We start from the raw sequence: 24,380 nt of genomic DNA, 5'->3' as shown, positions 1-24,380 counted from the left end.
TGTCACTGCATTATAAATGTTAAAGTGATGGGGGAATATTATATAGTATACTAGTCATGTTATTGTACTTATTTCATGTAAATTAATGTTGTTTTTGCTATAGGCCCACCTACTTTAAACAGGTACACCCTACAGCATCCCATCCAAATGCCAAGCACAGCCCCAATCTAAAAAGTATGTCTTCTACTAAAGATCTGAAAAACTTTTCTGTCTTGTTATGAGCTCTCAGAAGAAAGTGGAGTGCAAAAGCTCCTTTTTGGGAGTTGGACAAAATAGTAAATCTGAGCATAACACCATCTACTTTTCTAACTGCAGTCTGGCAGTGCCTCCCCCATTTTTTTACACCATCCCCTCCCTCCCTCTGTCTCGTATACTCCAGTTAAGCCCTTGTATAAAAAAATTGGTCTTCAGTTAAGGCTCCAAGTGATAGTTGCAGAAATGATGCAGAGGTACAGTAGCCAAAACTGCTTGCAAACTCTGTATGGGAGAAGGCTGGCTCGTCTGATAAGAGGACATTTAAAAGAGGCAATGTTAAGGACTTCTGCAACTGAGGTCTCCCTTCAGGTCCTCTTGGTTTTCAGACACACTCCTTGTCACTTGCCACCCCCTCCAGTTGACAAAAGCCAGAGTTTTTGGTAAGACCTCCCACCCTGGGGTTTTATTAACATTTATAATGTTAAGAGACAGACCAAGTGATCTTCTGGCTTTCAAGCTCATTTCATCCTCCCAAAGGACATTCATGCTTTGGAAACATTTCTGCAATACATTAAGATTCCTTTCCCCTACACTGAATATCCATTATCATCAACCCTTCCATTGGCAGAGAGGAAAAATAGGTGATTTTTCAGGCATTAAAGGGTGGGAATGAGGAACTCAATTCCCCTCAAAAATGTCACCCATCATCCTATTTGAAGCACTTTATAGGAACAGCATAACTGCCACAGCCACAGGGACAGAAGCCATCATACATGAAGCATGAAAGAGGAGGTACACTCAGCTGCTGTGGCCTGACACGGCTGGAGCACAGAGGGAAGAGATGCTTAGCAGCTGGTTGCAGATGGCTGAGGAGGCACTGCTTCAGAATATCCGTGCAGGAGCTTAGAGCAGGAACTGCGATTGGTCTTAAGCTCCAACTTTTCTATAATAATCCAGCTCAAGCTCTTTGTCCACAAATGTGCCTTAGTTACCAATCCTCCCCATCAGATCTTTAGAAAATACAGAAATGTAGGCAGGGTGGATGAGCACTCTTATTTGCCTAGAGGTCTGCGGTATCTGATATAGGATCTAGGGCTCCAAATCCAAAAGTGGATCCCACTGTGCTTGCAGAAATCTTTGAACCTGGCCCCCAGGCAACCCCTTCCCCCCCTTTTCCAAAGATCCCTGCTGATTAGCGAACAGAAAAACACACTCAACATGCGTCATTGATAACTAACTGTACAATCTTGCTGGCATTTATTTAGTCAGAGGCCAGCTGTGGCAGGGACGTTTTTGTTCAGTTGGAAAAGGACCAAGATGTCATTCATGGCTTTCCGGATATTAAGCCCAAACCGGTGTGAATCCTGTAGGAAAGAGGAAGAAAGATAAATTTAGCTAGGAAAATGGAATATCCATAACTCACTAGTGAAATTTCAAAGCATTGACTTTGCATTAAATACAGGCAGTCTGGGTTACAGACGACCCATAGTTAAGAATGGAGCCTATTATAGTGGAATTCAAGTTCATTACACAATACTATTTATACAATATTATACAATAATATTGTTCCATTCAAATTTGACTTAAGGACAGACCTTGGGAATAGAACTTGTTCTTAAACTGGGGACTACCTGTAGATCAAACATCCAAGCAAGATTTAGATAGTATAATCTTAGTAGGGGATCAACATTGGAAGGCAGATAAAGACCTTTGTATTTTGTGGTTTTTTTCCCCAGCCAAATTGGCTGGGAATTCAGGAAAGCAGGACAGCTGATCTCTCTCTCTATACACCCACATTGTCTGGGTTCACACAACACATAATCATAAGTAGTTTGCTTGTTTGTGGCTTTGCACAACAGATAAACCCATCCTACTGTAGTTTCTTCAACAAATCATGCTTCATAAAAAAGTGACTGAGTGCAATGAGAGAACTCAGCCACTTATATCCTACTTCTTGCTGCCATAAGATAGGATCATCTACATAGTCCAGTACCTGAAATTTAACATGCATCACTCTAGCCCTTTTAGATGACTCAAACAACAAGAGGAAAAAAAACTTATGAAAGAACGCTTTGAGTCTCTCAGAACTGAATCTGGGGAAGAAGTGTGTCATGAAATCAGCCAGGGAGTTGTAGGTGATTAGACAGCATCAAACATGCCCAGCATCTGGACAATAATGGCCATGATAAATCTGGCATTTACCATGGCGTATTTCTTTCCATGAACATTTATCGTTGAGACAGATGGCTGTGTATGTACAACATTACAGACAGTCTTTTATTGTTTTTTGCTTTAAAACTACCTTTTTGCTAAAACAGTGTATACTCTGATGGCACTCCACTGGCAATGGGGGGGGGCATAATACGATAACCTAAAATTATCTACTTACACCACTGATGTCCTACTCAATCACCAAGGTATCCTATTCCCCAGCACATCATCCTCCCCCCTGCTAGGAAAACCACTAGTCCAGACTCACTGTCTCTCGGCCGGAGAATTTGCATGACACGTGGAAATTGATGAGATCTTCACCGACAATGATGTAAGATACTCCATATCCATTATCATCAACCTTTCCATTGGCAGAGAGGAAAAAGCAACATGAGGCAGGACCTTTGCTTCCAAAGCCCCACTAGTTTCCAGAGCAAACCAACATTCCTAGTGAATCCAGGAGTCCTGGGTTTCATAAACATGCATCCCCTCCAACTTTAAACCAATAGTCTTCCATTTTCCCCCAAGAAAATCCAGGAGTCTTGGCAATGCTCACCGGTCCAAAGCCGCCACCACAAGAAACATAGTCGGGATGAGTCTGGAGATCGAACAGCTCTATCTGCTGAATGGGAGTCTGACTAGTGGAGAGTCTCCATGGCTCAGATAACACCTGACAAAGAGGAAAGAAATCAGGGCGCAAGCAGGGAATTCTACTATCCTTGACTCTCATTCTGCATTCCACAGCTCACCTGCACTGCTCTCTGCAGCAGAGAGTTTCAAAGAAACTCTGTGTAATGACAGAGTGATCTTAGAGGCATGTTGTACACCCCAAATTTCTCTACACAAGTCCATGCTCATTTATTGTGAAGACAGAATCAAGAGGTAATTCTTTGAAAGTAATGCAGAAGAATAAGGGGCGCTACCTTATAAAGGAGATCTTGACAGATCTGGGAGGTTCTAGGTTGAAAAAGGAAGTTTGGATACCTATAGCTAAAATAGATCCCAAACTCTAGTGGATTTAAGCAAATTTACACAGATTAAACCAGCCATCCAAGTGGATTAGGAAATCCCCAAATTGATGGATGCCTCTTTTGAAGGGAAATTAGCAAATTACCATCAATAAGTGTCATCAGCCCTAGTATGTTTTAAAACGCCTGAGACACAGTACCAAAACAAGCAAAATCAGACATAATGGAATCCCTCCCTCCCACTGGAAAAAAAGATAGATGAGATTGTTGTATTTTAATCTAGAAGTTTAAAAGCCCAAAACATCATGCATACAGAATGCTGTAATGTTATTTATTTGGTGAATTGATCATGAATAGATGAATAAAAATCACCAGAGCCTTTTTTACATCAACTATCTAGCAGATAGATGGTGACATTCTGAAAATGTGAATGTTCTCTTAAAAGTCTGGTGGTCAGTTATTGTTGCATTTCTGAATATTCTGGCACATGGCATTCACAATGAGTCAAATGGACCTTGAGCTTTAAAAGACAACCTTAATGACTATTGCTGACTGAGTTCACTTCCTTTTCTGGCAAGAACACGAACACCTATTTTAACGGGAAAATGACCTTGACCGTATCTAGTTTTAGGAAGTTCTGTTTCCAGAAATAGAAATTTGTTTTTTGTTGTTTTTTTTATAAAAATGGTTAACAGATCTATTTCGACATACATAAGGCCAATGTACAATTTGAAGGGAACTGACTACTATGATGTTATCCTATGTATCCTTTTTGATCAACTTAGCCTGGGATGAGCTGAATGCTCCTATCTATTTTTCCTTCATTGGACCAGAACCTGCAAGATTCAAGATATAACCTGGGAATAAAAATGACTCATATCTCACTTATATCACCTCACTTTCTGAGAACCATTGTCTTTGGGAATCCTCACAATGATCATGCCAGCAAAATTTACCTCACGTAGGAAGGGAGAATCCAGGCCAAGGTATTTAGAGACAACATAGAGGCAGAAAAGGTGCCTATCGATGCCAGCACCTATCATGGCTTGCCGATAAAGACTCTGGTGTTTCTCAGCTGCCACTCGGAAGAGGCGTAACCTTGAACTATCCTGGAAAGAGAAATTGATTTGGCATGACTTGACAGGTTTTATGTAGATCTATGTATTCTACAACCCCTTGACTTCTCCTTCAAACCTAGCTGGGAGGACCAGCACTCCACAATGCTGCCCAAACTTTTAGATTTTTCTTCACCTTATCAGATGAAGTCCAGGGGATGGCAATGAGGCAGAAGGACTTTTCAGTCGTGGTACTGCAAATCTGGAATGGCTTCCCTTCCAAGGATCTACTTTTTTGTTATATTTGTGCCAAAAAAAAAAAAAAGGCTTTTTACTTCTCCTGACTTTTTAAGCCAGCATTTCTTAAACTTTTTTCTCTCAGGACCCTTTTTTCACTTTTAAAAATTATGGAGGACCTCAACAGAGCTTTTGTTTGTATGGGATATATTTATCAATATATACTGTATTAAAAATTAAAATTGATGCAATTGCTGCTGCTACCGCTTTTCACAATTGTTTGATGGGATTTTAATATTATATTATTTTTCAACATAGGCTGGCAAATAGTTTTGATTTTGCAGATCCCTGAGAAAGTCTTGGGGGAGCCCCAGGTGTCGTAGGACCACACTTTAAGAAACACTGTTTTAAGCTGTTTAAAGTATTTAACCTATCATTTATTCTTCATTCTTTGAGCTTTTATGCTGTGTTACATTTTATTATACAGCTACTGTTTTTTTTTTTTTATGCACTTAAACTTCAAAATATAAACAAGACATCTGGGGGAGGTATGGTGAACTAAAAATGGCTCTACAAAAGCAGAGCCAATGACCGTGGCAAAGACCAAGGAATCTGTGAAGGAATGGTTGGATGAAGGCCGCGCTTGGGGAGATAAGCATTTCCTTAGCCCCCAACAGGAGCATGGGAAGGTTAAGAAGATGAGATTGGCACCACCCTAAGGAATTCACGGTGTTTTGGCTTGCTGGCTTGGGAAGTTTAGAGTCAGTCTCAAGAGATTCTGTCTTTGAGGTGGAAGCTAATAAACGCAACAGAACTGTATCTGTACTGTCTCGTGGAGTTCTTTGGGCTGAACCTGACATCAATCTCTCCAGACTGAATCTAAACTTTCCAAGCCAGCAAGCCAAAACACCGTGAATTCCTTAGGGTGGTGCCAGTCTCATCTTCTTAACCTTTCCACGCTCCTGTTGGGGGCTAAGGAAATGCTTATCTCCCCAAGCATGGCCTTCATCAAACCATTCCATCACAGAACCGGAGAGTAGACTGGTTCCTTGGAACCTCTCTGGATAAGGAGAGGACAGAAGATCACCCACATGTGCTCCAGACAGCTGCTCCTCACGAGGAGACGGCAGGACAGCAGTTTTCCGTGGGTTTGAGCAGTGATCCTTTCTTAACAGGATCAGCCATCTTGCTTGCAATTGCAGCGGAGCTTTTTATAGGACACTAAGTTCACAAACCTCACTTTCTAATCACTTTTGGAAATTGCCTGTTAACCATCTTAAGCTATTAGAGACCTTCTGAACAACAAGCTTGAAATGTCTTCATCAGGTGAGTTTACCTTCAACCCTGAACAAAAGAAAAATTAATTATAAGCTTAAGAACTTATAAAATTTAAAATAAACAGCAAAAAGCTAAAAAGATCAAGAAAAATAAATGGATTGCAAGTCCAGATAAATCTGGAATATTGACTTTTACTGTAAGATTTTGGAATTAAGTATAAAAATAAACAGCTTCTCGTAGGAAACAGACTTATTTTGGCTATCCTGACTATTGCAAGTCATAACAAAAGATAAGTGATGATTTTAGAAACTGGACACTAGATTTTAAGCAGAAGAAAAAAAACCCACAAGCCTATTCTTGAGGTCAGTTAATACTGGGACTTAAAAAATGACATAAAACGTTATAACATCAGAAATATTAAAGGAGATCTTTGAAGAATGGAGCCAGAAATTAGTAACTACAATATCAACACTGTCAGTAAAGATGTCTGCTTCTATGGATAGATTATGTCTAAAAGATGTTAATGAAGGAATGACAGATGTGGACACATTTTATCTGACAAGACAGAGAAAGTATAGAAAATGGAACTACAAATGATAGGCCAAGAGAATGATTCAGAAAAGGACACTTTATGGGATATACAAAAGAAACTGGCTGAAGTTTTAAAAATTAAAAGGGAAATACAAATGATAAATCAAGAGAATGTCCTGAAAAAATGTGTTCTTATTAGATTACGAAAGAGGCTTGTTAAAGCCTTGAAGAAATCTGTGCAATGAAATCAAATCCTATGACAATATTGGATTGAATTAAAGATTAAGATTGTTAGAAGTAAAAAGAAGGAATATAAAGTCGGTTTATTTGACCAAAGTTAAAATAAGACTTTTTTTTTTTTTTTTGCAATGTTCTGGCAACTCTTTATGGACTTTTTGCTGAAACCAGGATTGAAAAATTAATGTTTTATGGATTTGCTTATAGATTAGGGATTAGATGTGGGATGAAGAAATATCTGTTCATTAAGAGTTATTAAATTTGTTTATTCTTGTTGTGATGAAGGTTGGAAGTCACTTCTTTATATATTTGTTTTCTTTTTCCTTATTACATTCTTTCTTTTCCTTTTCTTCTTTCTTTTTCATTTTTCTGCACTTTTTATTCTTTCTTTTCATTTTCTTCTCTTTCTCTAAGTTTAGTTTGTATTAGTTTTTATTATTGTAATTAAAATTCTTATTAAAAAGTATATTTTTATACTTTGGTTCATGGTATAAGCCTTCCATAGAATTCTTTTTTGAAATAAGGCATCCAGTAAATGCTGTGAACTGTGAATTTGGGATGGAAAAATGTTCTCCTGTCAAGGACTATATTTGCTTGGGAAATGGCGCTGCCAAGGTCGAGGGAACAGTGGGCAGGATGCCACCTAAACACTAAATGCACACACACACATTCCCTGGTACTTTACCTTGAGTTTTTCACTCCCACATTCAGCCTCCTTCCTTTTCCCATAAGGAAGATCATGGGATGGGGAGGTGATGAGAGAAATACATTCAGCAAGGGGGTGAAGAAAAGATATGTGCTAAATTTAGAGGACCTCAGCAGTCTAGGGTCTCAGATCTGTCCTCAGTGGAGCAACCCTAAAGGTATCTTTCTCTCTCCCTTCTTAATTATTTCCTTAACTCTTTTTCTTCTTAAAGCCATGACTCTATTTCTTTCCACTTGTTCAACTGGCTGGAAAAGAAGGGACAGAATAACCTCTTCCCCAAGTCTGAAGTGAGTGCTTGCAGCAACATTCAGTTTATACATGTAAAGCCAGCTGGGTGACCTTGGGCCAGGCACTCTCTCTTAGCCCTAGGAAGGAGGCAGTGGCAAACCATATCTGAAATCTTGCCAAGAAAACTGCAGGGACCAGTCCATCAAATCTGACCCTTTTGTTTAATTTAGTGTTATAAATTATTATAACCCATTGACTTTTCCGAAAACCAACCTTACTAATGCTCCAGAACTCACAGTTTGAGTGGGATCCATCATTGCCTTCACAAAATTGCAAGACTCAATGGTGCAGGAACGGACTGTTTCTGTTCGGCCTTCCCGAAAAAGACGAGTCATAGATGCCTCATAAGTGAGGCAGAACTTCTTCATGTCCTAGAACAGCAAGAGGAGGATTAACAAGAGAGGACTCCCTATTTGAATATTGTCCCTGGAAATTAAGCAAACTAAAATGATGATGCCACAGAGGTGGAAAAATACAGAACCCTGAACAATCCTGAAATAGAGTACAGTGGTACCTCGGGATACGAATGCCTCTACTAGCGAACATTTCGGGTTACGACTAGCTTCGGCAGGAAAAATTTACCTCGGGTTACAAACTTGCCTCTACTTACGAACCGGATCCGCAGCCATTTTCCCTGCTGCCACGCGGTCGCGGCTTCCTGTGGGTGAGGTCGCGGTAGCAAGGAGACGTTCGGTGAGGCTTGTGGTGTGTTTTGCGGTGTTTTGCGAAGGTTTTTGGTGTGCGTGTTAGCATGGCTCCAAAGAAAATGCAGAGCAGGCTTGGCGGGAGTAAGGCTCTGAAGAGAAAATTGCCTTGGATTGCGACCAAATTCGGAGGGCGGAACAGATTAACCGTATTTACATTGAACCTTATGGGAAACTTTACCTCAACTTGAGACCAACTTGAGTTGCAACCAGAGTCACGGAACGGATTAAGTTCGTATCCCGAGGTACCACTGTAACTCCAATTCATTTCTTCTGTATAAATCTGATCAAAGTTACTATTTATTCTGCTATGAAAAGAAAAGCCTTTTTCTCCAATAATTATTACGTTTTTGCAATCAGCAACAGCATTTATGACCTTAACCCAATTGCATCTAACCCAATTGGTTAATCAACACTTCCCGCCAAGTGTCTTACCCGAAAATGTGCTAGTTGAAGGGCAAGCTGGATGAAGCCATCTGGACTAGTACGGCATTTCTTGATGTAACCTTTGCCAAAGTCCTTAAAGGTAAAGACGTGAAAATCAACGTCACTGGCCAGGGCATGGGCCAAAATAAAGGACTGCATGATCACCTGTTGGCACTGTCAAGAATGGGAAACAGAAATGATCAGCAAAGCATAGAGTAGATGTCATGGGAAAGTCAGTTTTCCCTTATTTCTAATTCCCTTCCCAATTCTGCCTAAAGATTCTACCTACAGTCTTCAGAAGAGGCAACCAAGTCAACCAGCAATGGGCAACATGCTTGTACTCAACTCCTATAATCTTTTAGCATACTGCCAGATAGTCTGGAAGTATACATACCAGCATATTTCCAGATATGAAGATTGGAAAGTGGTTGTAAGAGTTTTGTTGCACTTCTATTTTTTTAAAAAGGAATATGTTTTATGTCCAAAATGCTAAAAATTGCTTGAAAAACAGGGGTACTAGGATTACAGCTATCAGGCAATTAGCACTAAATAAACTGAATATGATTGTCTGAATTTACAGCAGAATCTGAAGAAACAGTGGAAGTGGGGAAACAGCTAAGCCCATCTTGACATTCACCAGCAGAAAAGGTAAATACAATATTCAGCAGTTATGCACATATAATTTAATATATGTTTGGGTGTTGCCAAGTTTATCATCTTTCCTAGTTTGGTTATTGTTATATGTCTATTCTCATCATGTTGTTTTTATTCTGTTCAATCTATTGTGAGCTGCCCAGAGTAGCTTTGGAGTGGGGCAGCACCAAATTGAATAAAATAAGATAAATAATAAAGGGGTGGGCAACCCACAGGCAGCATGCATATCCCAAATCTCTTTTTTTGCAATCCTTAGAGCCTCCAAGCTTCACCCCATTAAATCTGGTGGCAAACCATCAAACTGCAAAAGGTTTACCTCTAATTTTATCAACAAAAAAATCTGAGTTTAATAAACTGCTTAACTCGGTTATTGAATTAGCCCATGTTTTGTATTAACTGAGTCTTATATTAACCAATGGGCTAGGTTCACCCACAAGATGCTAAGCCACAAAAAAGAAAAAGGTTAGAACTAACCAAGCTCAGCATGTTGTGCAAACTTAACTGAAAAGCCTTTAATTGACTTAATAAATTAAGTCAATTACCACTGTCGTGGAAAGACAGCAAGTAGATGCAATTCTTCAGATTGGTCTTATGCATGTAAAAAAAGATGAAAAAGAACAAAACCCAAAAGACCTTGCAAAAAACACCCTTGTGGATTGCATAACAATTACTTGTCTGTCTTTGCAACTCTCAGTCGTCAAAATAAAGAAGACCAGTCCCCACTATGAAAAAAGGGCCTCTCAGGTGCAATTCCTTCTACAATACTCATATCTAGATCTATACATTCTGACACTTCCCTTCTTTCATGGAGGCCATCTCCATGAATGAATGCTGTCCTAACACAACCAAGCCCATGTACCCAACTTTGTTTTTTTTGTGTGTGCCAAACCCTGTTTGTCTCCACCAGAGCTTGAACTTACCTCCGGCGATATTTCCCACTCCAATTTATGGGGTGGGGGGATGCTGGGGTTGCTGTTGCCTTTGCAGTTCCCATCCTCATCATATCCCAGCTGGAATGAATCTGTGGCAAGGGTGTACTGTGAAAAAAGTGCACCCAAGAGAAAGCTCAACCGCTTTGATTCCCTTGCTGCATCTTTTGCACTAAGCTAGCACCTCATCCCCTACTCCCAGAAGATCCAAGGGTTCCTTGTTTTTGGGCCCCTCTCCCGCCAATCCTGTGCCGGAGAACCCAGATGGAGCTTTACCTCCCAAAGATGTCCAACAATAGGTGCATCTGCCCAGGAGTGTTCTGCATTGATTCCGGCTTTCCCGTTGCGATAAACAATCAGGCCGAAAGATTTGTCAAACCACCTGGGAGAAAAGAGTGGAACCCACTTTTCCATAGGCTGCCCACTATTCTTCCCCTAACCAGAGATACACACTTGGACGTGAATACCCCTATCCTGGAGGCACAGAACTATTTGTTTTAGGGGTATGGCAACAGAGCATATCATGACAATCTCCCACGCTTTAAAATGTTCCACTCTACCACTGATGATGGAGGAATATTTGCTGGGCATACAAAGAAGATGATGGGGTTCTGTGAAGGGCATCGCAGCCAAGAAAAAATTATTTGGGAAACAAAACCAGGACTCATTGGAAAAGTGGTTTTTTAGTATGAAGGAAGTAACATTCTGGCACAATTTCTCTGTTAGATATTGGAAGGGAGGAAAAAGTGACCCAGGACCTATATGTCTTTTGGTGTACAATCCTTGCAGGTTGGTTGCAGAGAGGATACACCTACCTGTCACAGCAGTGCCCATGTAGCAAGGATTTTGCATAGGTGTCCAAAGCCTGACCTGGATTGGACCCCCGCAGCCCCTGCTCACTTGTGTCAAGGGTGACGAAGAAAGCAGCTTTCTCAATTATACTCAACGATTGCTCATTCTTCCCAGACTGGAAGTAGGTCTGGCGGGCCCGGGCCCAGGGATCTCTACAAAGAACATTAAACCGCCAGAGTTAGGGAGATCTGGCTGTTACAGGCACCCTGATCCAAAGAAGTAACCTTTGACTCTGGTGAGAATGGATGATCATTTCCCTAATACCAACTTAACCTGTCCCATATTAAAGAAGGACCCAGTGGATCCCCCCTGCTTTACCCCCTTTGAAATTGTTGCATGGGCTTGGATCTCTTTTGGCTTCATAAGCAGCAACAGAGAAGGATGCAAGGGAAGGGCTAGTCTGAGCTCCTTAGCGGGATCAGTTCTTATGGCAGGCTGAAGAAAGGAGCCTTGATTCTTTCCGAGCCCAACTCTTGGTTTTCCTCTGGGTAATCTGATGTGTAGATATAGAGATGGTAGAGATCCAAAAGTGAGCAGGATTATATAAATAAAATGTGGCAGGATTGTATAGTTCACTCACTCTTCTACCATCCCTCTTTGCCACTGCATTCTCTCTCTACCAAGCCATCTATGGATGTGTATGAGCCACCTCATCTCAGTGGGCTGCATGACACCAGGATGGGCTCTCCTTCCCTCACTTCCCCACCTCTATTTTAATCAGCTAGGAGGGAAAGATGGAAGAGGATGAGCAGGTCTTAAGCCAGGGTCTCCACTGTGTCTCCCAGTGAATGGAGGGCCATAGAGGCTTCTGAGAGGCATGGGAGTTGCCCTCCCAGAGTGGGCAGGGCCATCCAAGAAAGAGGACAGTGCAAAGCAGGTGGGCAAAGTACTTCCGAAATAAGACATAAAGAAGTTAAAAGCACACTCAAATGCATGAATGCACCCACATGGTGGGGAGCAAAAGGAAGGGCTGAGGAGAGCAAAGGGCAGCATGAAGAAGTGGCAGAGCACAGCAGGGCATGAAGGGAGGGGAGAGGAACCAAGGCAGAGTGACAGGAAGCATGGTGTGGCAAGCAGGATGGTGAACTGCAGGGTGGGCAGCAGGGTGACTGATGGGATGTAGAGGCCTTGAAGGCCACACCACACAACTCCCACAACTGCCACCGCACATCAGCCCCACAGGACACCCTTCATGAATTTCTGTCTAAAGTTCTTACTCTCCTCAGGCGCATTCTCTGAAAAAGAGCAGAGTGTGAATCAGCCCAGTCTGGGGGCTGCAGCAGGTCCAACCTACTGAAAGGCTGGATCGAGGACAGGTCAGCCTCTCACCTTTCACCTGCAGTCATCGAAGGCAACTTCTCCTCCCCAGGCAGAGGGGGTGAGGGGTCAGAAAGGATAGCTTCAAACTGTGCCTGAAGTTCACGGGGCTCCAGCAGCCTCCCCTTGTAATACAGCCATACCCGAAATAAGCGTCCAGCATGGTATACTGCAATGTGATCACTGTCTTGGAGATGCTGGATCTTGTCTGGCAGCAAGAAGAAAATAAAAGAAAAAGGACAACGCTCTGCTGGATCTCACTCAATGTATAGGCAGCCCAGCCCCCTGTCTCCTCCCACAGGGGCTCCCCAAGGAGAAGGGGGCGTCGTAACTCAATGGAGGGCTGCGTCCTGTACCATAATTCAGATTTATCCCTCACCCCCAAGCCAATGTTTCTGATGTTAATAAAGCAGCAGCAAGGCAAGCGCCTTATATTCAAGCAATTGCAGCAGGCTTGCACTTTCTCCAGTGTCAGATTCTCACAAAGTGAAACCTCGTGTTGGGATGCCCAGAATTCCCAGCCAGCAAAAAAGGAGTGGAAATTCTTAGACATCTAAAGTGCACCAAGTAGGGGAAAGCTGCAGTTGACGAAGGTTAACAAAAGAATGCCACATACGGTGAAGATGAGCTGAAACTAATGCCCATTTTTCTCTTTGTAGCTCCTGGTTGCTGAGATGATTGAAAGAAGAGGTGGACAACCTGAGACCTCTGACCTGCATGCACCCATCAGTCTTTTTTTGGTTTTTTTCCAATGTTTGGAGCCTCTTACAGCCACACTTGCTGAAAACTGGTAGCAAAGCTTTTTTGCCATACTGAACACTGCCATACATTGCTGTACATGCCCTAGCAATGTGCTTATTTACTCAGACTTCTACCCTAAAGATTGTAAAGTCAAAAGATTCTGAGCAGTTTACAATTTCTGCAACAGTCAGATTAAAACAATACACAAATCCAACAATAGTTGAACATAAGCCTTAGTTTAAAAATCTTAGGAGATGCCCACAAATAAATAATCAAAATCCAGAGGAAAAAAGGAAAATGCGGGACCCACTGACTTTGCTTCATAAAGCCCTCTCACTTTGCATCATTGTGTTCGGCCTACTGCAGCCTTTCTCTTACCAAAAAGCATTTAGGGGGACTTCTAGGCAGTAAGAGATTGACCACTCCTAATTTAAAGGCACAGGTAAAACCTGGTTGAGGGCCTGGATTTTGAGCACCAAAAAGCTTTTAAGAACCATCCCCAAATCCTGTAACCAGTAACCAGGATCTGTTCTTTACAAGCCTTATCCAAAAACCCTTTGAGGGGTTGAACCCATCCTTCCCATTATAAGTCCAATTCTTTACATCTGGAGGGGCATAGGTTCCCCATCCCACTTTAAAAAAAAAAACATGGTTGTGGGACAAGGAATGCAGAAGAAAAAGTCCATTCATCCCTGCAATCCACAAGACAGTGTGCAGGTATTTGTCAGGAAAGGAGGGCAAGGTGTCTGGGAGCATCCTACCTCCCTCCAGGCCAGGCACACGGGTTGTATTAAACACACGTTCATACTGAGCTGAGCACGTTGGCAGGCAACCTTGGATCAGCATCTGAGAAGCAGAGGGAAGCAAGGAGAGAAAGAAAGAAACAGAGAGATTGCAAGAATAGTCAAGAAGATTTGCCTGCCAAGCAGCTTTGGGGGAAAAGAAGTAAAAAAGAAACCAAGGGGGAAGCCTCCTCTCCTAGCAACCTGAATAGTCCTGCCAAGAAAAAAACCCAGTGGGTAGGCCAAGTTCCAAAGGTAACTCCAGGGCAACAGTTCTGACCTCATGAATATGTGTCAGTTATCCATGTTGACAAGAGCGAGAAGGGCTGTAAGATTTTTTTTTTTAAAAGATAGTGATTGTCAGCTTGGTACCTTGGAATGACCTTATCACCATCCAACATAAGAGGTAGAATGCAATAGCTATCATCATTCCTAGCCAAGTGATACTGTACTGCTGGGGATGATGAAAGTTGTTGACACAATATCCACAGAGGGCACCTGAGGAAGGCTGATTAAGACAGAGAGATTTATAGAATTATGGGTAAGTCCAGAAATCAGAGAATGCAACACTGAAGACACGGACCAGAAAGCCCAGCACCCTACAGAGGAGATTTGTCCTGCAAAAGTCTCCTACAGCTACGTTTGAGAAGGGCATTGTTTCTCAGGGTCTCCCAGTTCACTTACCCAGCCCCACCCCAGGCAACCGGGTGGTGTTGAAGAGGCGCTGCCACTGGGCCGAACAGAGGGGGATCAAGGACTTAGGGACCATGCTCTGATATCAGGTGACAAAGAGCCCCAAGATCAGATGGGGGAAAGAAAACCAAACAGGGAAGAGATTTATTGTGGTTATTTTTAATACACTCTGTGATCCCAGAACATTTAAAGAACTTTTAAAATCAAGGCATAAATCAATGTAATAAACAAAAAGCCCAACGATCACTGAGAAAAAGAAGCATGACATCACCAGGACAGTACAACGTAGCTGGCAGTGCTATCTTGCATTCAGAAGCAAGACAGAGTTACCTGTGCACTTAAGCTGGTATAATACTTGGCCCGCAGATATTGGGCTAGGCACTTTTTCATTCAAGTCTAAGCAAGTCACCTCTAGCTTTGCTTTAAGCCTCCTCTCTGCCCTTTTATTTGCTGCATCCTTTCAAAGAACCAATTCAGTATTAGAACCTAAGTTAGACTTGAGACAAACTCAAAACAGTTGTGACGCAGTGAATCTGGGATTTGATCTCCTGGTTGGGGTTTTCCGTATTTTGTTTTATTTTTACTTGAATTGCAGGAATATCAGTCCAGAGTAGCTCTTGCTCCCACAGGAGAAGAAAATACAAATTCATACAGTATACCCTGTTTATATTGCTTGCCTAATGTAATTAATAGATACTTGGAGCAACAATAAAGCAATTCAGATCTAGAAAAAGAGCAACTGTCCTGATCAGAAATGGAGCATCATGCACCACTTCTTAACACCAAAAAACCCCCATTAAAAATAAGAAGCAGCATAAGCACTTATGACCATTTTAGCCCTTGAATCAGCAAGGCTAGGAGTCAAATTGCTGTTTATCCATGGATTTCACTGAGGTCCTTTGCAAATCACTGGCCTGATCCACATGTAAAACTAAACCACAGTTTATGCTTGGTTTTAGTTTAGTACTGTATGCAGATCAGATTATTATAATATGCACACAGGGCTATTATCTTTCCATGGCCCCAACATACCCCAGAAGTTCCTCAACCTGAGCTCCGTAACAAAATGTGGGATTCAAATACATTGTGATTTTGTAGACTATGCTTGCACCACAGTGCTGGCTCTTTCTACACCTTCACCCCCCTTGTCAGCAGCTGCCTCAGTCTAGACCAACACAAAATTCTCAGTGATTTCCTACACAAAAAGATATGATAACCCATTAGTTTAGGTTGTTCCATTTTTTAAAAGCACAGCAGCGAACTAGACAGACCATAAGCACAAACAATCAAATGGTACAGGAAACATGCCAGTATTTTTTAAAAGGTAAAACTGAAAATACCTTTCAGAAAAAGCAGCCTTTTCTAACCTAGCATGTGTTAGATGCTATAATTTCCAAAACTCGTCAAGTGTTGTGATTATGGGTGCTGTAGTTCAATTCATCTAGAGATTCTCAGTTTGGGGAAGGCTGCTTTAAGGAGTGAAATGGACAAACATTAAGAGCTTGCCATGCTTTTACTCCTTTCTCCCCTCAGCAAGTGGAAAGCAAGTATAAATCTTCTTCTCAGTCTGACTTCTACCACCCAGTTCAGGCAGAGAGAGCCTTTACTCTCTAATGCAGAGTTCCTCAACCTTGGCAACTTTAAGACAGTGGACTTCAACTCCCAGAATTCAACTGGAAGTTGAAGTCCACCGTCTTAAAGTTGCCAAGGTTGAGGAAACCCTGCTCTAATGGGTATGTTTCCTATCCTCCCTACATTTTGATCTCACTCACTGGCTTGATTTCCTCCCGGATGAGTTTGCGTCGGTACAGCAGCATGGCATAAACAAGATTCCCAGCGCGAGCAGCTTGGATTGGAGTAGGTGTTACATAAAGGAAATCCTAAAAAATGAGTGCAGAGAAAAACAAAAACATAGGGAGAAGGAAGGGTCAGAAGAGCTGGAAAAAAAAATGTCCTGTCCCCCCTGCCAAGTGTTGATATTCTTCTTCAGCTTTGGTAACTCACCATGGCATAATAGTTGCTATTTACCATCAGGGGGCTCCTCCCACGAAGATACACATACTCTTCCCACCAATCACTCACCTGGGAAAAGATGGGAGCAGGGTAAAAAAGGAGAAATTAAAAAGACACCCCACCACACATATTCTCCACGTACAACACTGTTCCTCCCAAAGAGCCCCTTCCCTTTAAAGGGACCACTCACATAGTTGGGTGCCCACCAAGACTTCAGCGTGAGGTACCACTGAAAATGTGGTCCAAGGGTCCGTTCAAAGTCACGGGCAAGACCTGTCATTCGATGGAATTCTGCATCTGCCACCAGAGGTCGTATGGATTCCAGATACTAAAGGGGAAAGAAAAACGTGGAATTAGATCTTGGCAAGAGAAGAGTTCATTCTTTTACCCCAAATACTTCCTCATCCCAAACTCAGGAGATGACATTTGTCCCCAAAGCCTTGTAGAGGTAGATGTGCGTGTCTTTGTAGATGGATGAAAAAGAAGTGCATGAGCCTCAGAAAGTTGTAGGTAGGGTTATCAGTCCAAACAATCACTAGTTTTCTCTATCTCTCTGCTGCTATCCAGTGATTGTCTGGATTTCTATAGCCCAGGTATGTAGCTCTAATATAAGGCACTTTCAGCCCATAGAGATGGAAATCAAGCAGTTTCTAAGATAACAAAGTAAAACCATCTGTTTCCTACTGTGAAAGGATGAATCATAAAGAACACTACAGATGAGCATTTTCACATCTATAAAGATTTTCTGCACTAGAGAAGAATAAAAGTTAAGCATGGGGGAAATTAAAAGCAGCAGCACAAAACACCTGTGACGCTTGGTCATTGCATCTTGAAGATGATATGGTCCTGTAGACCCAAAAATTTGGAGAGGTTCTGTTGGGAAAAGCTATCCATGACCAATCTGTTACCCCAAAACTTGGATCATTCAAGCATCTTTCTCAACTGACAACAGCTGAAGTCACCTTGCTATTGTATCTGATAAAATCCCATGATAGCCCCAAGATGCCCTGCATATCAAACTGAGTCTCTGGTTTAATTACTATAGATGGAGTACGGAACAAAGGATCCAAAATACACAGTATTCTGAACATGCTCACTCCTTCTTGAGCTGTTTTTGGAGTTACTGTATTTAGATGGTATTTTTTAAAAAAATACTGTCTTTTTATCTTCTTACACATTTTAGGGCTTCAGTACTAATCTCTCACATGTTTATGACATGTTTGGCCCTTTCATGACAAAAGATAAGGGAAAATACTTTCTCTTCTTAAGACAGTGGAAGACTACAGCCGGATGCAATAGACAATTTTAGATTTATAAATTACCTCATCTTGTAGAAAAAAAGAATTCTGTGTTAAAACTTCTGTTAATTCAAACAATCTATCTACAGAGAAGGTTCACTGTTGCAACTGTGCATAAATTCTGTTCAGTTAACTTCCAACAGAATGAATAACTCAAATGTGTTATCTCAGTGAGTGTAAATGGATCACTTCCATTGCAAACAAGCAATGGAATAACCTGATCCTCAGAAAAGGCCCCTTTTTGCACCTCTGCATGTGTCACTACTCAAAGCTTGCTTCTTTCCAGTAATCAGGAAAGAGTCCCACATCAGGAACTCATAATCAGAGATAGACAATGGACACCATCTGAAATGATTCCAGACAAAAGAATAAGAGGGTATGCCAAATATCAGGACCCAAAAGTAGTACCAGAAATGTCAGGCATGCTGTGACACAAAGCTCTTCATATTTCTCCCTTTCCAAAAAGATCTGATGACAAATATGGGAAGGTGGAATCAGTCAATGTGGAAGATTCTTTGCTCATGTCCTGATGCAGTGGGCAACAGTTTCTAGCACTTTTGGAGAGATACCAAAGATAAGCTATCCAAGGAGGAGTAACTCTTGGAGCCAAACTAGATATGACAAAAGCTAGCACCAAGCAGGAGGGAAGGAAGGTATTGGTGATTATTAGGATCAGCACCTGGGGATGGGGAGAGAGTGTGATCTTTTTCCTTCCCCGCTCTAGTTCAAAGGAAAACCTGTCTTCTGAACCTGGTATTTGCTCTGAAGAGACATCTCCATTTGTGCCCCAGACCCTTGCACATGAAAACCTAGCACTGCAGGGGCAAAATTTTAGTGCAGCCTTCATTATGGGCCAGTTGTATAGGTGTTTCTATCAAGTAACAGACTTTCAAAGCAGCAGCTCCTGCAGGGTGGTGTTGAAAATCACAGCATCACAATCCAAGCCATGCATGGAATGCAAAGAAAGGGACATGAATGCAGAGGCCTCTATCTTGCCTCTTTTGACTCCTCCTGTGAATGCCACTGCTTCAAAGATGCATTCCTTTACCTTCAGATCCGTGTCCAAGAAATATTTGAATACCCACTTGTAAGTAAGAAGAACAGGATTAAAAGCTGTAGACTCACCTTCCGCATTGTATCCTTAATGGTTGGAACAGGCAAGCGAGGCAGTGAGGCCTGATAGCTGTACAACATGGGTTTACGACCAGAGAAGATTTTCACCAAAGCCTGCGGGGACGAGGGAATAAAGGGAGAAGTGAGTTAGACAAGCATTTCAATGGAACAATGTTCATTTGTTCTCTCCGGCACTTTTCTTTGGCCTAATTCGCAGTAAAGTGGCCTGCCTGTATTGGAGTAGGACACAGCCAGGCCTGCTATTAGATGGAGCGAGATACTTGCCTCAGGTAGCAGATGCTGAGAAATACAATTGAAGCACAGAGCTGTCTGTGCTTGGTAGCCTGTCCTACATCCTCTGTTATTCTTAGGTGTGATGGAGGACCTTTGTTATAATAAAAAAGGAACAACTAGAGAAGGCACATGAAACTATCAACAACATCTTCAAAGGAATAAAATTCACCAGAGAGGAAGAAAACAACAACACGCTACTCTTCCTGGATATCCTCATTCTCAGAGGAAACAACAGCAAATTAGAAACACAAGTCTATCGGAAGACAACCCACACTAATCAAGTACTCCATTACCAAAGTAACAACCCAACCTCCCACAAGAGGAGCTGTGTAAGAACATTACTCAAACGAGCACAAACGCACTGCAGCAACCCAGAACAGCAGAAAAAGGAAACAGACCACCTATACAACACCTTCCAACAAAATGGATATCCACGCAACTTTATCAAAAAGTGCCTGGCCACTCAACCTACTACAACACAACCAACACAAGCTATGAAAAGGATAACACTGCCATACATCAGAAATGTCTCAGAAACTACCAACAGACTATTACAACCACACAGCATCACCGTAGCACACAAACCAACTAAAGCCCTCCAAAACATCTTAAGCAAACCAAAAGACCCAGTAGCCCAAGAAGAAAAAACAGGAGTCATCCACAACATACAGTGTAAGGACTGTAACCACTATGCAGGACAGACAGGCAGAAGGCTAGCAGAGCGCATCCATGAACACCAACTAGCAGTCAGAAGACACGATGAAAACTTCTTAATCTCACAATACATGGACAGACTTAATCATAGTTTCAACTGGGAAACTGTTACCATCTTAGACCAAGCTAAATCCAAAAATGCGAGGGAATTTCTGGAAGCTTGGTATTCCAACAAGGCAGCCATCAACAGGCACATAGAGATAAACAACATCTATACACTATTCAAAAGAGACAATAAAAAAGAAAACAAAAGACTAGAACATCTCCTCACCAGCAATCATCACCCAGATAAGCAGAGATTAACACCAAGATTATCACCAGACATACAATCAAGGAGTAAAAAATACCCTAATCAAGGGACTACCAGAAGGGGAAAAATAAAACAAAACAAAAACCCCGCCCTCACCAACACTAGCAGGGCATGCCATAGAACAGAGAGCAAACCTCATTCCATTCTAGCATTGAAGATGTTACCTAGCCAGGTAGCGAAACATTTGTAAGAAAACAGACAAGCTCAGAGAACCCCAAGGACTCCAAAGTTCAACCCTGAGCTACACATATTCACTTCTATAGATATTTATGTTTCCACAGGTAGCTTCTCCAAAGCATAATCGGATCTGCTTAGGCATAATCACTCCTTCTAACTGCCTTTGTGAGAATTACAGACACACCTGCTGCTCCTTCTTAATATGTATCTGTGCTCCTCCACTTGGCTCCTTCCCAGCTGATATGTCCCAACATTTCATCTCATTTTTCTCCAGGAGCCTTCTCCAAACCTGTGCCTCCTATGAAATCCCATCATCCCATACAGCAGGGCCATGAGAATTATGAGATTGATATTACAACATATCTAGATGGCATCTGATTGGGAAAAGTTGCCCCATGGTATTTTTCACCATAAACAACTATTAACTTTTTAGCTAACCCTGTTCAACAGCACGTTAAATAATATGCTCTTTGATCCTGAGCACAGCTATTATATGTAGCTCACAGACTTACCTCTCTATAGGTGAGTTGTACACTTGAATAGATGGCACAGTACTGAGAAAGTTAGGGAGACCCAGAAAGTTAGGGTAAACCTACTCATTAGGTGACAGCAGCATTCCCCTGATCTTCTGGAGGAGCATTCTGGAGCAGTGTTTTTAGTTTTTGTTGATTGCAATGTTTCTTTTATTCAGGCTTTTGGTGGCAGCATTTGACCAAACGTATCTGAGCTCAAAAGCTAAGCAGAGACGCTTGGCTAGTGCTTGGATGAGAAACCTCCATATAGCAGGGCTGCAAGTTAGACTGGGAAGCTGAAAGACATCCCAGAAGAAATCAGTGGCAAAGCACTGTGTAAGTTTGCCACTAAAACTGCGTGAATGTATCTACAGAGTCACCTGGAGTCCAGCTCAGTTTGAAGGAGATTTTACCTTTCATATTGCAGTGTGTGCCTTACCTTTTTAAGCCAATCTGGAATGTTTGCCCTCATAACTGTTTAATTAAATGAATAAATATGGTAACCTGTGCTCCTAGAGGAAAGCTAGGTGATAAATACATTTCAACATTTGTAGTTTCTCCTCTGGCAGCCTTGTCCCATGTGGTGCCCAGCAGATGTGTTGAAGACTACAACTCCCAGAGTTTTAGCTGGAAAATCACCAGGGAGAAAACTGTCCTATGCTATAAGCTTGCTTCAGCTCCACCCAGGGTCATGGTGGCAAAAACCCAGGGCAGCCTAAACCTGGGTGCCACCCTCTGATTCCACCAACAGTTGGCTCTCTGTCCAGCTTGCATTCTAAGAGTGCACCTGTCCTGTAAATACATACCAGCCAGACCTTCGTGGTGTTGGACATCCGACCATGCTCCTCATACATCCATCCATGGTAGCACAACAGCATCTTAAGAATGCTACGCATGGTCATAATGAGCGCCAGCCACAGTCCTGTGGAAAAGGCTAGGACACTGAGGAAGTTCAGGCCCTGATCTGACAGATAATCGCTGGAGAAAAGCAGGGGGGATGGGAGAAAGACACAAAGTCAAATGGAGTCATCTTTCAAGAAAAATAACCTGTATTTGTAGATTACAAGTTAACTTAAGATCTCTTAAGGATTTGGAGGAAAAATGAATGATCTGCTCACATTTGTTGCACCCAAAATATCCCAGATTTAGCCATTTCCCTTCAGAGTTCTGAAATACCTCTGCCCAAACTATGGAGAATGGCAAATGGTCAGTGGTTGTGTTCACACAATACATCTAACCAAGATCTAGTGGCTGCATTTTCACAACCTACTGTGCTTGTTTAACGTTTTTGTAGCTTTCATATGTTGCAATAATTCAGCTGTTTAGTTAGTTTATGGTTCAGTTAACTGTGCATGTGTTAACTCAATGAGATGTTCATTGAATTAACACATCTTCTGTACATCTGAAGATGTGTTAATTCAATAAGCAAGTATGTCACTGTGTAGAAAATACTAAGCTATTGGTCTGGTTCAATACAAGAGCTTCCTGTGCCAGGATGGACATTTTGGTAGGCTGAGAGCCACTTTTAAATTTGCTTGCTTTTTTGAGATGCCAAGGCAACAGTGAACAATAAAAACAGGTAGGGCCCCAATAGGTAAGTGGTCAAATTTGGGATTTTCCATTTTTGAGGGTTTATGTTTTTCAAGTTTATTAAATGTTCTAAACCAATACTAATATCTAAATAGCTATTTCATTCCATTTTCCATCTAAATCTAGCAGACTTCACTTAGGGGTAGGAAATTAAGTGGGCCGTGGCCTCCATAACCAGCAATATCTTTCTAAGAGTGACCAATCTTGGAAGAATTCCTTTTGTGAGATGCAAGAAGGCTAAAATAAACCACTTTTGGAAGCTGACAAGCAAAGGAGTAAGATGGATAAAAAGCATTATCTGGAAATTTGCAGATCAAATAAACTTTGAGTATCATTCACCCTGGATAGAACTATTCTTCTTCAGTTTGTTTTAAGTCATCCAAGTAAACTGTTGCTGCTGCTGCTGCTGCTATTATTATTATGTTTCTCTGGCAGTGAAGTGACAACCTTTCCCACATCTACTGCCAGTCTATTCTTCAGATGATCCAGAGTTGTAAAGATCTGAGAGAATAATTTGTATATACATTTCCCACATAATTCATGTATAAATGCCAATTCAATCTTACTGGCTTAGCCATATTTTCCATTGCCTGAGTTTATTTATTTATTTGGTAAATTTATATAGCTGTCCATCTCACATGTGACTTTAAGCTAGTCAAGTCTTCACCATGTTGTGTGAACCTTCTAATCTAGTCAGTATTGGCTACAACAGAGGCAATTTTAAACCAAAACTATACCAGGGCAATGGTTGGTCAAATAACCCCTCTTGGGCCATAGTTTTATGCAAACCAAAAATCTAGTCAACTGGAGGGTAGTGGCCAAGCATTAGTCTGTCCTCCAAGAAAATAAGACAGAGGTTTAGAACAGCTGAAACTGCAAGCTGTGTCGTTGCAAAACTCACAAATGCTGATTGACTGGCGTGCTGAAGCCAAACCCAATATTGTCTGCCTTGACAATAGGGAAGAGACCACTGGACTCATGAAACACAGTATTATCCTGATGTAAGGATTAATGCAGGAAGGAGTGCAGAAAACATGTGAGGATTCTGTATTCCCCACAATGGTAATTCTTTACCCAGCTACTGTAACTGTGTGCTGTTAGACTCAAAATCAAGGAGCTATGATTGGGTTAGTGGCTGGCTGGGTTAAGTATGTTATCTAAACTCAACCATTAGCCTGACTGAGTCTTAGTTTCTCCCACCCTGCCAAAATTAACAGCTACTAGTTCATCATGAAGACTTGTCCCCTCCCCCCCCCAATTACCTGACTGGCAGATGTTCTTTTATTTTTTCAATCATGCCCATGGATGGGTCAAGACGAGAGAACTGGGTTACTAGGATGGCTGTAACCATAAAAAACCAACTGGAGGGGCTGGCAGGATACACACCTGTCACAAAACCATTCTGTTTGGGAGCAACATAAAGAAGTGGAGGTGAGAGGTAGAAAAACAAAGAACTTAAGAGTTTCTAATTTTCTGCTGAGTTTGAACTCTAACTGTTTCTGAAGGAAAAAAAGTCATTTTTCTTGGAAATATGATTCACAGGTTTAACTTCTGC

General features: G+C 41.7%; 1 protein-coding gene across 1 annotated transcript in view; it reads right to left on the bottom strand.

Moving 5' to 3' along the window:
• Window positions 1–1,406: 1,406 nt before the first annotated feature.
• CPT1C (carnitine palmitoyltransferase 1C) overlaps window positions 1,407–24,380 on the bottom strand; it is a 42,369-nt gene continuing 19,395 nt past the window's right edge. Inside the window, exons 6-22 of the mRNA XM_007424140.3 lie at window positions 24,088–24,227; window positions 22,042–22,213; window positions 19,241–19,342; window positions 17,008–17,145; window positions 16,809–16,886; window positions 16,577–16,684; window positions 14,796–14,883; window positions 12,601–12,796; window positions 11,235–11,423; window positions 10,696–10,801; window positions 10,411–10,527; window positions 8,846–9,010; window positions 7,943–8,077; window positions 4,331–4,483; window positions 2,963–3,076; window positions 2,675–2,767; window positions 1,407–1,559 (exon numbers count right to left, since the gene is read on the bottom strand). Coding sequence (XP_007424202.1) covers window positions 1,461–1,559; window positions 2,675–2,767; window positions 2,963–3,076; window positions 4,331–4,483; window positions 7,943–8,077; window positions 8,846–9,010; window positions 10,411–10,527; window positions 10,696–10,801; window positions 11,235–11,423; window positions 12,601–12,796; window positions 14,796–14,883; window positions 16,577–16,684; window positions 16,809–16,886; window positions 17,008–17,145; window positions 19,241–19,342; window positions 22,042–22,213; window positions 24,088–24,227 — 2,193 coding nt within the window. The 3' untranslated portion in view covers window positions 1,407–1,460. The remainder of the gene's footprint in view (window positions 1,560–2,674; window positions 2,768–2,962; window positions 3,077–4,330; window positions 4,484–7,942; window positions 8,078–8,845; window positions 9,011–10,410; window positions 10,528–10,695; window positions 10,802–11,234; window positions 11,424–12,600; window positions 12,797–14,795; window positions 14,884–16,576; window positions 16,685–16,808; window positions 16,887–17,007; window positions 17,146–19,240; window positions 19,343–22,041; window positions 22,214–24,087; window positions 24,228–24,380) is intronic.

The sequence above is a fragment of the Python bivittatus genome, unplaced genomic scaffold (assembly GCF_059951505.1).
Source record: "Python bivittatus isolate LINGU-HERP-01145 unplaced genomic scaffold, Pbiv_v1 ctg000410_np1212, whole genome shotgun sequence".
Classification (NCBI taxonomy): Eukaryota; Metazoa; Chordata; class Lepidosauria; order Squamata; family Pythonidae; genus Python; species Python bivittatus.
This window is presented reverse-complemented; position numbering and strand designations above follow the sequence as displayed.